This window comes from Marmota marmota, unplaced genomic scaffold (assembly GCF_001458135.2).
Source record: "Marmota marmota marmota unplaced genomic scaffold, marMar, whole genome shotgun sequence".
Taxonomy (NCBI): Eukaryota; Metazoa; Chordata; class Mammalia; order Rodentia; family Sciuridae; genus Marmota; species Marmota marmota.
In genome coordinates this window covers 5,157,000-5,173,886 of record NW_025999862.1, presented here as the reverse complement: position 1 = coordinate 5,173,886, position 16,887 = coordinate 5,157,000, and the positions used below count along the sequence as shown (strand labels likewise).

Below are 16,887 nucleotides of genomic sequence, written 5' to 3'. Positions count from 1 at the left end.
GCTAAGGAACTAAACAGACACTTCCCAGAAGAAGAAATACAATCAATCAACAAACATATGGAAAAATGTTCATCATCTCTAGCAATTAGACAAATGCAAATCAAAACTGCTCTTAGATTTCATCTTGCTCCAGTCAGAATGGCAATTATCAAGAATACAAGCAATAATAAGTGTGGGGAGGATGTGGGGGAAAAGATACACTCATACTTTCTTGGTGGGGCTGCAAATTGGTGCAACCACTCTGGAAAGCAGAATGGAGATTCCTCAGAAAACTTGAAATGGAACTACCATTTGAAAGAAAGCCCTTTCCCTAAAAAGACTTAAAATTTTCATATACAGTGATACAGCCACATCAATATTTATAGCACCTCAATTCACAATAGCTAAACTATGGAACCAACCTAGATGCCCTTCAACAGATGAAAGAAAATGTGGTACATATCAGCCTTAAAGAAGAATGAAATTGTGGCATTTGCAGGTAAATGGATGGAACTAGAGAATATCATGCTAAGTGAAATAAGCCAATTCCAAAAAACCAAAGGCTTAATGTTTTCTCTGATAAGTGGATGCTCTTCCACAGTGGGGGAGGAGGGGGATGAAGGAATTTTGGATTGTGCAGAGAGGAGTGAAGGGAGGGGTGGGGCTGTGGGGATTGGAAGGACAACAGAAGGAGATAGACATTATCAGACATTATTACCCTATATACATGTATGATTATACTACTGGTGTGACTCTGCACCATGTACAGCCAGAAGAATGAGAAGTTGTGCTCCATTTGTGTACAATATGTCAAAATGCATTCTACTGTCATGTACAACTAAGTAGAACAAATTTTTTTAAAGAAATAGTTCTACATAGTTGAAGACACATTGGTCCTAAAGTTTGAAGTACGCATCCTTACTATGCCATTAAATAACTGCATAATTGAATAAGCCACTACCACTCCACTACTTGATTATGTTAGCCATAACATAGAACAATTTGTCTTCACCTATCTACTTACAAGGTTGTGAAATCAGTTGAAGAATATTTACCAATGGACAACATACTAGACATGTGTGAAACAGGAAAACAAAAGATTTAGAATTTACAATCTAGTTTTATGGCTATTTTATCAATTTAAAAGTTCCAATTTAAAAGTTTAAAAGAGGCCACTGTCATTAAGTTCATGAGATCTTTCAGTAGTGAATAAGAACTGAAAAAAATATTCACTCAATAATTGTTTATTGAGCATCATCTCAATGAAGGGTACTAAGCTAGACACTTGTGAGAAATAGATACCTTCATTTAGAGTTAAACTGTAAAAAATGATTTATCAATATTTTTCCTAATATCAAATCTATAGAGTATGGAAACTAGAAGTGACAACAAATTGGAACAAGGTCCATTAGGAGAAAATGATAGAAATTAGATTATGGTTATGATATACAACTCTGTAAATACACTCAAAATCAGTGAATGGTACATTTAAAATTAGTTAATTTTGTGATATGTAAATCATACTTTAATAAAGCTGTTTTAAAGAAGATCTTCTCATAGCACTTTATTAATGAGAAAGTATAGGTACATAAGATAGAGTGAATAGACATTAGACAATTCATTTCTTTTGAGGCAAACTGGAACAAATTCTTGAGTCTTCATTCAGTGAGCTTTTCACCAAACCAGAAGCCCTCAAAGATTTAAGTTTGTATCTTATATATAAACCTTCCCAGGTAACATCACACAAATTTGCTGCTTCTCCTAATGCATATTTCTTGAGAAAGGCTTATCTTAATTGCTCTCCTGAGCTCCAAGCTTATCATTCAGGATCTACTATCTCTCATATGAGCCTCAAATCCAGTATGTCTAAAACCCATAAATTTTTTCTCTTCTACATAAACAGAAAATTGACATCTCAATGACCAATCAGAATCCTAGAAGTCTTCTTGGGATGCTTCTTCCCTCCCTCTGAAAGGATTCCAATCACTTTCCAATTTGCAGACTATACTTCTTTCTTTATACTTTCTTTCTCTAATTCATTCTCTACTTCACTCCATCATTTCATAGCCAGATGACTGCATCAGCCACATCACTGGCCTCTGCCTCAGTAACAGTCCTAAAATGGAAATCTGTTCATATCATTTTCCCATTTAAAATTCTTTAACAGCTGGATGTAGTGGTACACACCTGAAATCCTAGCAATTTGGGAGATTGAAACAGGAGGATCACAAGTTCAAGGTCAGCCTCGGTAACTTAGCAAGACCCTGTCTCAAAAATAAGAAGTGCTAAAGATGTGGCTCAGTGATAGAATGTACCTGGTTTCAATCCCCAGTACTGGAAAAAAATTCTTTAATGATTCCCCCTTAGCTTTAAGACTGTAGCTCAAATATTTTAGTTTAGCACATTGGCCTTTCTTTTTATTTTTTACTTGGTACATTATAATTATGCAAAACAGTGGATTTCATTGTGATATATTCATACATGCACATAACATAATATGGTCAATTTCAATCCCCAGTACCTTCTCTTTCACTTCTCCCCTCCCTCCCCAAATTCCCATCCTCTACTCTACTAGTCTCCTTTCTACCTTGTGAAGTCCCTGTTATTGTTTTTGTTGTTTTCCCTTTTCCTCGTTAGCTTCCACATATGAGAGAAATTCTACCACCTTTGCCTTTCCGAGTTTGCTTATCTCAATAATATTTGGTCTCAAGTTCCATCCATTTTCCTGCAAGTTACATGATTTCACTCTTCTTTATGGCAGAGTAAAATTCCATTGTGTACACATATCACATTTTCTTTACCTGTTCATTCATTTAGGCTATTTCTACTACTTGGCTATTGTGAATTGTGCTGTACGCACACACGCATGAACACACAAACACACCAAAATAGATCATTATATGGTAGGGTTGTGTGTGTGTGTGTGTGCATGTGTGCATGTGCATGCACAAGCATGTATTTGTGTGCATGTGTGTTTTATAGGTAACTACAAAATGTTTCTTAAGTAGGGTACTGTCTATACTGAGGAAAATGCCATAAGGCATAATCTGAAGTGGACACAGATATCCCACTGTCTTATGATACCCTACTATTCAGATGCACAAATTAGCAGAAGCCAAGTTTGGTGGTAGAGAAATAGCAACTCTTTACCACATTCAAATGTACAGGAGTTTTTAGGGATGTGGAAGAGCAAAAGGTGGGTGGGGAGAAAAAAGGCAGAAGAGCAAAGAGATAAAGTTGCTAAAGTACTTCTAAAATTTCTAACATCCAAATTGAAGCCATTTGGGATATTTTAGGGGGGATTGTTCTCTTTATATATGAAAGTAGAGTGTATTTTAACATACATGGAACTTATGATATATTGTTACAACACAGAAACACCTCACTTCCATCTTCCCAAGTTCCTATATGGTTTGCTGTATTCATAGGCAATCATTATTCACAGAGAGAGAGATATCAAGGGAGAAAAAGTCAACTTCCAATTCTGGGTGAATATAATGCAGAATAGGAATAGAAAGTCAACCCATAAATGAAAGCATGACTTCAGTGGAAGCAAAAGCTTAGAGCCAGGGGTGGGGTTGTGGCTCAGTGGTAGACTCACACATTTGAGACCCTGAGTTCAACCCTCAGCACCACATAAAAATAAATAAGTGAAATAAAGGTATTGTGTCCAACTAAAACCAAAAAATAAATATTTTTTTAAAAAGCTTAGAGCCAGAGGTGACCCTGGATATATGAGTTCCCAGAGAATTCACAGAAATCTTGAAGAAGACATTATATTTGAAAGGATATGGAATGAGGGTACACACCAATTATATCTAGATCTTAAAGGCAAAAAGATCCCAGCAGACAAGTGGTTTTTTTGACCATAAGTAAGTAGATTGTAAGTAAATGAAACATGAAGGGTTTTTTTTGGGGGGGGGGGGAATACAAGCAAGCTGGCAATGGTCACTTAAAGCTCTTATTGGGTTATTAAGAGAAAGTCATGCCAAACTAACTTCATTTCCTTTATAACTAGGATTACTAAACTGATAAATCCATGATGCCACAGACAATATATCTTGATTTCAAAAAGGCTTTTGGGAAAGAGCTTGAAGCTAAAATAAAGAAACATAGTTTATACAGTAACCCAATAAAGGGAGCAAAAAGCTCATTTCAATAACTTTACTCAAAGTATATTAATATTTGATTGATATTAACACAAAGATAGATATGGCACTGTTGTCCATGTCATTAAATATTTTTTATGAATAACTTGGTTAAAGAAATTTGATATTGACACCAGGCTAAGAGGAGATGACAAAATCAAGAGCTAAAAAGATCCTGAGGAACTGTAACAAAAATTCAAAATGGACAAAATCAGTTGGCAGAATGCTTGCATTGCATGCATAAGGCCCTGGGTTCAATCCCCACCACCACCACACCAAAAAAAAGGCTCAAATTCAATAGATGTAACTGTGACATCTACCTTTTCATATTAAAAAAAGATAAACTAGTATAATATGAGAAAGACCTGAATTAAGAGTAGTTTAAGTTCAGACTTGGCAGTATTATAACTCTCAAAATCAACATGAACCAACAGCATGACAAGGCTACTGTAATACTTAAGACAATGTTAGACATTAAACATGGAGGAAATTATCTGAGTATATTTTGGAATATTCACATCAAACAGTTTGTTTAGATTTCAAACTGTTTTGATTTCTACATTTTATGTGAGTTACTTACAATCTAGAACATGCATAGAAAAACATTTCCAGAAGTGATTTGGAGAATTTCTATTCTTATAATGGCAAAGTAGTAATTCAGTCCAATTCTAATGCTGAGGAAAATGAATAAGGTTTGATGAAAAATAAAATACTTCATCTTAACAACATCAGAGTTAATAAGATAGAAATTTCGTGAGTGCAAAAAATGAAATGCTCAGCACACAATCAAATATAGCAATTCACATGAAAAGATAAGACAACATGAGCCAAACCCATGAGCAAACATCAAGAAGACCATAGCAGAAACAGACACCCAGAAAGTCTGGACACTGGGTCTTTCATACCTTAAGTATAAGACAACCTGTTTATCATGTTCAAAAATAGATCAAAATTAAGATTCAAATTTTTGAAAGGAAACTAAAAATTATACCTGTGACATAGCCAATTTTTAAAAATATATAAAATTTCTAGAGTGTTCAGAGTCATCTAAAACTGTCATACAAGGCACATTCAAGGATCAATAAATTTTTAACTTAGATAAGGAAGACATAGACAAACCCTAAGAGTGAAAATTATTTGAAAAATACCTTTTCTGTTTCTTGTAATGTTGAATTAGTAATTCAGTCCAATTCTGCCGCTGAGAAAAATGAATAAACTCTGGTTTAAGCAAAGACAAACAACTTTATTTGCTCTGGCAGTATTTCTCAGCAACTTTAATACGCTTATGTGCATTGAAAACTTTCAGAGCAAATTTCTGCGTGTGATTCTGACCATAAAAAACAAAACTCTTATTCATGTTCCATATTTACAAGATCGGTGCTAAAGAATACTTTTTAGGAAACGTTAGGCTAAATAATCTAATCTTGATCATCTCAAAAAACAAAAATAGGTATTTTAGCCAAACATGGTGGTGCATGCCTATAAACAGTGACTAGGGAGGCTGAGGCAGGAGGATCACAAGTTGGAGGACAGCCTCAGCACATAATATATATGGTGAGAACCCGTCTCAAAATTTAAAAAAAATAAAATGAGTTTGGGATGTGGCTTAGTGATAAAGTGCCTCTAGGTTCAATCCCCAGTACCCCCCCCAAAAAAAATAGCATCTTAATTCTACACAACACCTTAAAAGAAGTGAGTTGATAGCAATTCATGTATCAATGTTCCACAGGGATGCAATAATTATGTGAGTGACTTACAATTTAACACAAATTGTCTCCCTTTCTCTTTGAAGATGCCACTTCACTTTTCACAGAAGAGGTATCATTTTGTGCTATACATACTTATAAGTTCCTTAAATGATCTATACCAAATACAGGTTCTGACAAGGCACCAGCAAGTGTGGGAGAAAATTCTTTGCAAACTTTTCTTCTGGACAGTATCATAAAATAAATAAATTAAGAAACTAAAAGTTTTTTTTTTTCTACTGAAACCATGCTGTTGAAATTATCTGACAAGATAAAACAAGCAGAATATTTTGCTTTTCTCCTAGTTAAAATGTATTTTTACTCATCTTCATTTATACATTTTCATAATGGATTACTTCAGACACCACAAACTACTGTAAATAAGCACTAATTATCCTTGATCAAGAGGAGCTTCCAAAGTAGAATTCAATTACAAACTAAAATAAACTTTCAAACATCTTAAGAATAAAAATTTCTCTCACTCAAATTATTTATACTTCTCCATTTATTATATATTATTTCTTTTGTTATCATTTATTCATATTTATATGGGGCATGATAATATAAGTGGCCAAAAGTCTAGAACTTGCTCTTAACCATTTCCTTATCAGCAAGTCATGCTCTATTCTTCAATTTCCCACTGTCTTTAGTACTAGCTTCTGGCTTTATTCTTTTGAGGTATACATTAGCCTTCACAGCCCAAGTCAGTCAGTTTCTGATGAGTGAAATTAAGAATGAAGGTGAGGAAACGATGCACCTGGATTAATGCCAGCTTCAGGGAATGGAATTAGAAGTGAGAACAATGCCAAAGCAAACTAAGCCGTCTTTTACTTACAGATGACACATGCTGCAAGAGACACATGACATCAATCATGTCCGCAAGGATAAGGAGTCTGGTAACTGCAGCCAACAAGGCACGAGCAGCTTGAACCACAGCCTCCCTTTTTGGGAGATAACAGGGGTCATCTGTAAATCTCTCAGCTGATACCTTCAGAGCTTCACCTGAAAAACATAGTCCAAAATAAGTTACACTTAAGTTTTATATCTATTTCAGCATTTATCAGCCAAACTAATTGCAAGTACATTCCGTGACTAAGCATAATATTAAAATACTATCAGTTGATGCTAGGACATTTTCTCTTAATAAACAAACTAAGGTTCAAACTGACATTTGTTTTTGATAAATGCTCTGAAATTTAAGAAGCATGATCCCATCTTACTGCAAGAAAATTATGCTCAGTTGAGTAGATAACATCCAGTAAAAGTTGCTATCAACTTCTGCATTTGCTGAATCTTAATTGCTGTGAAAGATTTCATTACAAGACTTCAATCATAAACACTTCTGTCTACAAAAATAACTTAAATCTTCATCAAGTTACTTTTTAACTCAATGGATATTAGAAAAGAACTAGCCTTTAAAATGAAAGCCGCTCTCTAATAAAAGTTTAACGTAGGCTGATTTATTCTATACCAATATAGTCAATTGTATTCTAAATTTAGTCACAGAAGTAATACTTCACAGAACATAATTGTCAGAGAAATGCCATGTCTACTACTTTTAAGGTCTTTTAGATTAATTTTTTATTATAAATATAATGTGTATTCATTTGTTTTTAAGAGTTCCCAGTTCAGAAGGGTCTAAGATGAAAAAGAAAAAGTTTCCTTTTCCCTAATCAAGAAATATAATTCATAATTTCCATGTCTATTTTTTTAATTTTTTAAACTTATTTTTATTATAAAAGTAATATGTGCCCATTTCTTTTACATAATATACCATATAAAGAGTATAAAGTAAAATTCTAAAATTCTCCATGCTAATTCCTAAAAACATCAACTATTCATTCATCCCTTTATCTAGAAATATTTCCATGAAGATATAGCTTACATGTATGTGTATATATAAGCATATATGTATATGCTTTATACATAAATGTGTGAATATTTTATTTATGTATGTTTTATGAAAATTTATATTGATTTGTTTTCCATAAAGAGATTTGATATCATAAGAAAACATTTATTTTACATATTATAAATGGAAAATATAATAGAGATATAAAACATTTGCACAAGTGGTTGCATACTGTAGAAATTTTCTACAACATGTTATTTTCACTTACTAGTTTATTTTCTTTTCACATTGGAATATAGGTGATCGGGCAGTAATATAATCCATCAATGAACATTGTGGATTCAAGTCAGACTGTTTCAATGCCTCTGTCCTTGGACAAGTCACTTAACTTTTTTATGACTCATTTTCCTTTTTTGTAAATGGAGTAATAATAACAACAAATATCTACGATTTTATGAGAAATAAATAAGAGCACTTGGCACTTAACAAACACTTGATTAGTGTCATAATTATTTTAAATGATTTATTGACATACTAAAATATGAATATTTTAGTTTTCACTTGTGAACTTCAACATAGCTAATGGAATAAATTATTGTTAAGAAAAAAAATATTGTTTCTTATCACAGACAAAACCTGTGAAGAGAGACTGGTACTGCCTCAACATGTTACAGTCTTTCATTTCGCTCTCTTAAGCAACTCCATGTTAGGAACTCAGATTCTGAAATCACATTCTTCTGAAATCACATTCTTATCCATCACTTCTTGTTCTAGGAACTTTGACACTTAAATATTTTCAGTGTCCTTATCTACGTGGAAAAGATATAAAATATTACTGGTCTCACAGTGTTTCTGGGATATTTAGATAATTCATATTTTATATTTAGCACTATATCTGAAGCAGAGAATGCACTCAACAAAGAGTAACCATTATTTCTCAGGAAATTTCTAGTAAAGATGGTAAATTTTTAAGAACAATAAATGGATGATTTTTGTGTGCTTCTCTGCAAGTCATAACTGCTACTAGGAGACTGAAAAATTAAACTGACCTCCAAAATTTAGAGAGCAGATGTATTTCCACACACACACACAAAAAAAAATAAAAAATAAAAAGATTATCTGTTCCTACTGTGACTCTGAATGGAGAGTTATAATGGCCTTTTGTAGAATACTGTTTTTGATTTCATATACCAAAACTAAATATATATCAAAAAAGAATTATGTATTTTTGACTCAAACAAATGTTAGGATATTGAACAACTGGGCTGAAGAACCATACTCAGAAAAAGATCATTTGAACAACTATTTTAGTCTTTGTTAAGGTAAAGCCAGTCAGGTAATACAGCTGGAAGGAGAAAAGTCACTCCCTGAAGTCATTAACATAGAGGCTGTGAGTTAACTTCCTATTATTGGATTTGTCCCCACTTACCACCCCCTGCTCCCATCTAAGTACTCCTAAGCCTTTTCAGTTGGTTTTAGCTCATACTTCTGGGCCCAACTTAAAAATCACTTTGTCTGCAAAGCCTTAGACCCCCATTATTAAGGCATGTGATACAGCAGGATTCTATGCTTCTGATCATAACACCTCATATCCATGTAATGAACAATTAGTGTTAAAGTCTATCTTCTGTATCATAAGACTAGTAAAAGCAAGAGTTGCATTGGTCCTGTCATCAATGCAATATTCCCAGGATCTAGAATAGTGCCTGCTTTATCTTCTGTATTCAATATACTAGATTGTTGAATGAATATGTGAATCAGCATTATTCAACTTTTTGACAAAATATATTATTCCTATATGACACATGACAACACCCTAGGCACCCAGGATATGGAGATTGGTACGAACCAATTTTGCAACCCAAAAAGTTCATAATCAAATGAGAGTCAACAAACTCGGATAGATACAATCTAAGGAGGGTGCTGGAGAGGCCTGTATAGATTACAAGACACAGAGAAGGACCTACCTCTGCCTGAATGTTAGAGGTCAGAGGAATATTCTAAGAGCAAAATGTTTCAATTGCTGACAAAGAGCTAGTTTATTGACTATAGCCAGTTCATTGTCAAATTTTCTGTCAGAAGAAAATGCTATTTTCCTAATTAAATAGAAAAAAAAATTTCTTAATTACATGTGGAGGATCTACAGTTTTTAAATAGTGTTCCCAATCTTGCTTATCATGCTTTAACTTTGAAGTTTAATGGTTAGTGTTATGGTTTAGATATTAGGTGCCCCCAAAAGATCATGGGTGAGATAATTCAAGAAAGTTTAGATTTAATAACCTAGTCAGTGCATTAATCCCCTGATAGGGATTAACTGGGTGGTAATTATAGACAGGTAGGGTGTGGCTGAAGGACTCAGATCCCTGGGTCATGCCTTTGGGATATTTTGCCCTTGTTGAGCAGAACTCTCCCTCTTCTGCTTCCTCTCCCTCCCTTCTCTCCACCCCACTCCCTCCTGGTGTCCTGTTCCCAGCTGCTTTCCTCTGCACAATGTTTCCACCATAATGTTCCACCTCACCTCAGCCCCAAGTAATGGAGTTGGCCAACTATGGACTGAGACTTCCAAAACCATGAGCCCCAAAATGAACTTTTCCTTCTCTACATTGTTCTTGTCAGGTCTTTTGGTAACCACAGGGAAAAAAATTGACTAAAACAATTAGGAGAATCAATTTTTTAAAATACATACAAATTACTACATTTTTCCTTCATAAATACCACCCCATTCATAAAAGCAATTAACTAAAGGTCTTTAAAAATACCACAAAAGTTAGGCACAGAAAGCTTTTTTCTACTGGACTCATTTGGCTCATTCCTATAAAATCTGCTCTTTTAAATCTTAAAACAAAAATCAATTATGAAATCCCTGTTTAAATAAGGTACAAAATTATAAGCATATGAGTAGTTACAGAGTTATGTCTCAAGCAATATAAGTGTAATATATAAAAATTTCTGAATATAAAAAGCTGATATATGAAATTATTATGTGATAATAAGTAAACCTCACAAGTACAAAAAGAAAGTTTTGACCAAATATACACATTACAAAATATTCTTCACTTTACAATGATTCCTACATAGTATTTTACAAGTTCCTTTACTGCATTTAAAAATGATCCTACTTCTCAAAGAGATTATGTTGATTGTGAACTTGAAAATCAAACAAAATATGGAATAAGTAAAACATCCAGAGGAGAAAGAAGAAAAACCATATTGAAGAGGAGCAGGTACTAACATTCAATATCCTCCAACTTTTGTAATTAAGATTGTGTTTATGATTAAATTAAGATTTCTAGAATATGCCTCTGGTCATCCTTCTGAGTGTGTGTGTGTGTTTTAATATACACATATAATAAGCACTAGTGACTACTAATTGATTCAATATATAATAACATACTTTGGTATAATGGGGTTCACAGATTGAAATTGGGCACTAAGGGTTTGGTTTTATTTGTTTTTAATTGGGAAACTGCCAATTTGAATTTGAAAGCTCCTAAGAGGTAGAAGCTTGAATATAACTTTGGAGCAGACTATTCTTTTATTTGGCAGGGAAGAAAAAAGACAACTTCAATTAGATCCTAACCTTACACAGATATTTTTTTTAAATATCCTCCTTTAAAAAGTCTGAGACAGTGTGGTCAAAGGAAGAAAACCTTATTATGGCACAGGAAAGATGGAAACTGCTGCTATTCAGACTCAGGTTTGAGTGCTACAAGAACATCAGGAGGTTTACACAGAGTCAAAGTACATATGGTTGCCATTAAAAGATGCTATGTTTTGTTTGCTTTATTCAAACTCTCAGTGAACTCTCAATAAAAGTTATAATTTTCTTTCAGCCAAGGCAGATTAACAAAAACCAGATTTCTTTTCCAAAATCAAAAAAAAGACAAAAATGTGAAAAAATGGTTATTAAATCGCTGAATGTCAGGCAGTGGAGGACAATAATCCCTGAGAATTGAAAAACAAACAGAATAAGCCTTTTGCTAGCTTCAGCTTACTGCCAGGAGAGAATTTTCAGGCCACAATACAAGAAGGGAAACCACAGAAGAGCCTGACAAACTTTCTGAACTGAGAGGCAAAGTTAAGAATACTGGGGGATCAAGGCAGCTAAAGTACACACTGTAGATATCGAATAGGAAAGGGGAGAACTCAGAAGATCTAAAGAGGCTGCCACTTGAGTATTCTGTTGAAGAATAAGCATCCCATACTTGGGAAGAAACTAACCAAATCTGGAGCAAGAACCATCTAAGAAGATTTGAGGTAATAGGTAATATGGCATTCACAGAGAATTGAGAATAGCATTTGACCCCCCACCACAATGGAAAACTCCATGACTTGTATATTAGGTAGAATATATTTTTAAATATATACATATAAATATATAAAATATAGTTTTTAATAATGGGGAATACTCAGCCTTAAACTGAGCATTGTCCCAGCCCCTCCTAACAAAGCAATTCAGAGAAGGCAAATTCCAACCTTCAAGACCAGCAGCAGACATGCATTGGGGAGTAGCTATGGCCAGATAAAGGCAAAAGGAGGCCATCATAATGACTTAACTAAAGTCGAAGGTCAAGACCAGCCAGCCATTAAGCACTGAATCATTGGGAACTCTCAAATTCACGGGACTAATTATATAAAACTTAAAAATATAAAATTTTTTATAAAACAAAGTTTGATTAAACCAGTTTCTTTAAAAGTAGTAGAAACATCCCCTAATATCACAATTGCAATATTGTAGAGGCTATCTAAAGAGATGACTTCTTTACCACTTCTCTAGATTAATACTCTTTTTATTCCCTTTCAGCAATAAACAATGATCCTTCCTTCCTCTTAATACCAAAGGAATATTCACTAACGGAGGTTAATCAAAAGTTTATTAGTTTATTCTGCAACCTCTCTTGTGAATTGTAATTATAACTCCCAATTTTAAAAACTTACTAATGTGAAATTCAAGATGGTAGAGTAAAGGAAGACTGCTTTTCTAGTTTTTCCATGGCTCGGGATTCAAGCAGTGAAGGTACTGCTTCTTAGTGAGATGAGTGAAAGAAGGATTTCAATAAAATTTAATATTGGATAGTCTTAGAGACTCAGAAATACGGGCACATTAAGCAATGACGAAAGAGTACATTGGGGGCTGGGAATGTGGCTCAAGCGGTAGCGCGCTCGCCTGGCATGCGTGCTGCCGGGTTCGATCCTCAGCACCACATACAAACAAAGATGTTGTGTCCGCCAAAAACTAAAAACTAAATATCTCTCTCTCTCTCTCTCTCTCTCTCTCTCTCTCTCTCTCTCTCTCTCTTCAAAAAAAAAAAAAAGAGTTCATTGGACCCAACCCAGTTGCAGCATCAGTGGTGGTAGTGGCACTGGTTTACCATAGAGGGATGGAGAACACAGAAAAAAACAGATTTGGTACAGAAAAACATGAAATCAGAAAAGCATTCTGAACTTAGCTGATCCAGAGCCTGTACTGTGCATTGGTGCTTGAAAAATGTTCTTAGTTTCTCAACTGGACATGAAGAGCTGAGGCAGGAGCCATTTTACTATGATCTAGCAGAGTGATAGATCATAGTAATAACTGCCACCCTGTCCCAGCAAACAGCTACCATGTGGCCTAGGGTATACCTAGCAGATCATGAGTGAAATAAGAACAGGGAAAATTGTACACGGGGTATTTCAAGTCAGAAAAGCAAAGGAGGACCCAATTTGTTTCTCCTTTGAGTCTGGCAGCTCACATAACCAGCTGAAGTGGATCAGAAAACTGAACAGGTGGGTGTAAATACATTCAGGGACTAAACCTGGTAAGGCCGTGTTCATGGGGAGCAGAGTGTGTGGAGGACTGGCTCCCCTGCCCCACAAGTGGAATTCTTGGGGAGCTCCTGAGATCCAGACACCCATCAGAAATTAGCAGCTGCCAAGTCCTAGGGGTGTGTTGATCTACTCTCTCCAGACACTCAACAAAACCCCTGAAGCCCAATTAGACCTAAGCCCCACCAGCCAGAACACCCCTCATAGAACTCTTTAGCAGCCCCACTCTAGAAGTGCATTGATCTGGTCTGTGTGGACAAAACTCCAACTGACAATACTTTCCATTCCATCTTACCTCACATTGGTGACAAGGGAAACTGACACTTAGGTCAACCAATTTCAGTCTTAGGCCACTACACCTGGCAGTTCAGAGAGCGACACAATAACCTCCAGCTCCCCCCTACCCTCCATCAGCACATAGCCCAAGAAGAAGCAGAAAGAAAGATAGTTGGGCATAGACAGTGATCATTTATTCTGGTTAACTATTTGACCACACCAGTGGAGCAATTCCTTCATTTTTCATTAAGAATACTTTTTTCTTTATCTTTCTTTTTTTTGTGTGTGTGTGTGTATGTGTATGAGTTCTTGCTGTGCTGATCCATCCATTCATGTTCAAAACCCTAGAAAAACTAGGAATAGTAGGAACATACCTCAACAATGTAAAAGCCATATATGTTAAACCCAAGGCCAACCCAAGGCTGAAATATATACATATTTCTTTTTTTTCATTTTTAGCATTTTCTAATGTAGTTATTTTTCCTTGCCTTGTTTGTTGAGGGCTAGGATTTTTTGGTTTGCATATTTTGGTTTCATTTTGTATTGTTTTCATTTGTTTATCTGTCTTGTTTCTCTCTCTTATCTCCTTGTGCTAACAGCTAAATTCTATTGTTCTCTCTTCCTCTCTCTCTCTTGTTTCTATTTTTCCTCCTTCCTTATAACCATCACCTGCTATATCTCTTCAGCAGATTCTGTTCACTTTTTGAAATTGAAACTGTTCTAACTTACTAGCATATTTTCTTTTCTCTTAATTAACTGTATTTTTACCATATTTTGGAAATAATTAGTTTATATATACTCAGCCAAGTTCTACAAGACTTTCAAAGAAGAACTAACACCAATCCTCCTCAAATTATTCCATGAAATAGACAAGGAGGGAACCCTTCCAAACTCATTCTATGAAGCTACTATCACCCTGATACCAAAATGAGACAAAGACTCATCAAGAAAAGAAAACTTCAGACCCATATCCCTGATGAACATAGATGCAAAAATTCTTTATAAAATACTGCAAATCACATACAAAAACATATTTAAAAGATAATGCACCATGATCAAATGGGGTTCATCCCAAGGATACAAGGTTGGTTTAACATACAAAAAATCAAAAAAATGTAATTATCACATCAATAGACTTAAAGACAAGAATCACACGATTATTTCAATAGATGCAAAAAAAAGCATTTGACGAAATTCAGTATCCATTCATGTTCAAACCCTACAAAAACTAGCAATGCTAGGAACATACCTCAGCACTATAAAAGCCACATATGTTAAACCCAGGGCCAACATCATTCTAAATGGAGAAAAACTCAAGCATTCCCTCTAAAAACTGGGAAAAGACAGGGATGCCCTCTTTAACCACTCCTATTCAAAATAGATTTTGAAACCCTAGTCAAAGCAATCAGACAAAAGAAAGAAATTAAAGGGTTACAAATAGGAAAAGAAGAGCTCAAACTATCCCAATTTGTGAAGACATGATCCTTTATTTAGAAGACCTATTAACTCTAATAGAAATGTTTTAGAACTCATAAATGAATTCAGCCAAGTAGCAGGGTTCAAAATCAATTTCAATAAACCAATTGGATTTCTATACACCAATGATATATCAGCCAAAAGAGAAATAGGAAAATTATCTCTTTTACAAAAGCCTCAAAAAAATAAAATATTTGGGAATCAACCTAACAAAAGAGGTGAAAGACATCTATAATGAAAACTACAGAAAACTAAAGAAAGGAACTGAAAAAGACCTCAGAAAATGGTACAATCTCCCGTGTTCCTGGATAGGCAGAATAAATATTATCAAAATGCCATCCTACCAAAAGCACTATACATATTTAATGCAATTTCTATAAATATCTCAATGATGTTCTTCACAGAAATTTGAAAAGGCAATCATGAAATTCATTTGGAAAAATAAGAGACCCAGAATAGCCAAAACAATCTTTATCAAGAAAAGTGATACAGGAGGCATCAGCATACCAGACCTTAAATAATACTACAGAGCTACAGTAACAAAAACAGCATGGTATTGGCACCAAAACAGACATGAAGACCAATTGAACAAAATAGAAGACATAGAAAAAAAAACTGCATAGCACTGGTATAAAACAGAACACAGGCCAATGGTACAAAATAGAAGACACAGAGACAAACCCACACATTTACAGTCATCTGATCCTTGACAAAGGTGTCAAAGACAGATACTAAAGAAAAGACAATCTTTTTAAAAAATGGTTCTGGGAAAACTGGTTATTCATATGTGAATGAATCCAAACTCTTGTCTCACACCATGCAAAAAAATTAATTCAAAATGGATCAAAGATCTGGAAATTAGGCCAGAACATATGCAACTCCTAGAAGAAAATGTAGGGTCAATACCACAATATATAAGCACAGGCAATGACTTTCTCATTTAGACCCCTAAAGCTCAGAAATAATGCCAAGAGTTCTTAAATGAAATGGAATCAAATTTAAAAGCTTCTGCACAGCAAAGAAAACAATTAGGAATGTGAAGAGAGAACCTACAGAATGAGAGAAAATCTTTGCTAGTTACTCTTCTGACAGAAGATTAAAATCTAGAATATATAAAAAAACTCAAAAAGCATTATACCAAAAAATCAAATGACCCAATTAATAAATGGGCAAATGAATTAAATAGACACTTATGAAAATGAGAAGTACAAATGATCAACAGATACATTTAAAAATATTGAGTATCATTAGCAATTAGGGAAATGCAAATCAAAACTACAGAGATTTCGTCTTGCACCAGTAAGATTGGCAATCATCAAGAATACAAATAATAAATGCTGGAAAGGATGTAGGAAAAAAAGAACACTTTTACACTGTTGATGGGACTGTAAATTATTTTAAACCACTATGTATGTCTTATGAAGTTCCTCAAAAGACTAAACATAGAATCACCATATGACCCAATTATACCACTCCACAGTATTTATCCTAAATATTTAAAGTCAGCATACTAAAGTAATACATGCACACCCATGTATACAGCAACACAACAGAGCACTAAAATATATATATATATATATATATATATATATATATATAGAGAGAG

General features: G+C 34.4%; 1 protein-coding gene across 3 annotated transcripts in view; it reads right to left on the bottom strand.

Annotated features, from left to right (window-relative positions):
• The window catches only part of Ctnna3 (catenin alpha 3), a 1,666,222-nt gene that overhangs the window by 1,531,054 nt on the left and 118,281 nt on the right, over positions 1-16,887 (bottom strand). For all 3 annotated transcript variants that reach the window (XM_048810157.1, XM_048810163.1, XM_048810171.1), the window contains exon 4: positions 6,708-6,874. In XM_048810157.1, the coding sequence (XP_048666114.1) occupies positions 6,708-6,874 (167 nt within the window). The remainder of the gene's footprint in view (positions 1-6,707; positions 6,875-16,887) is intronic.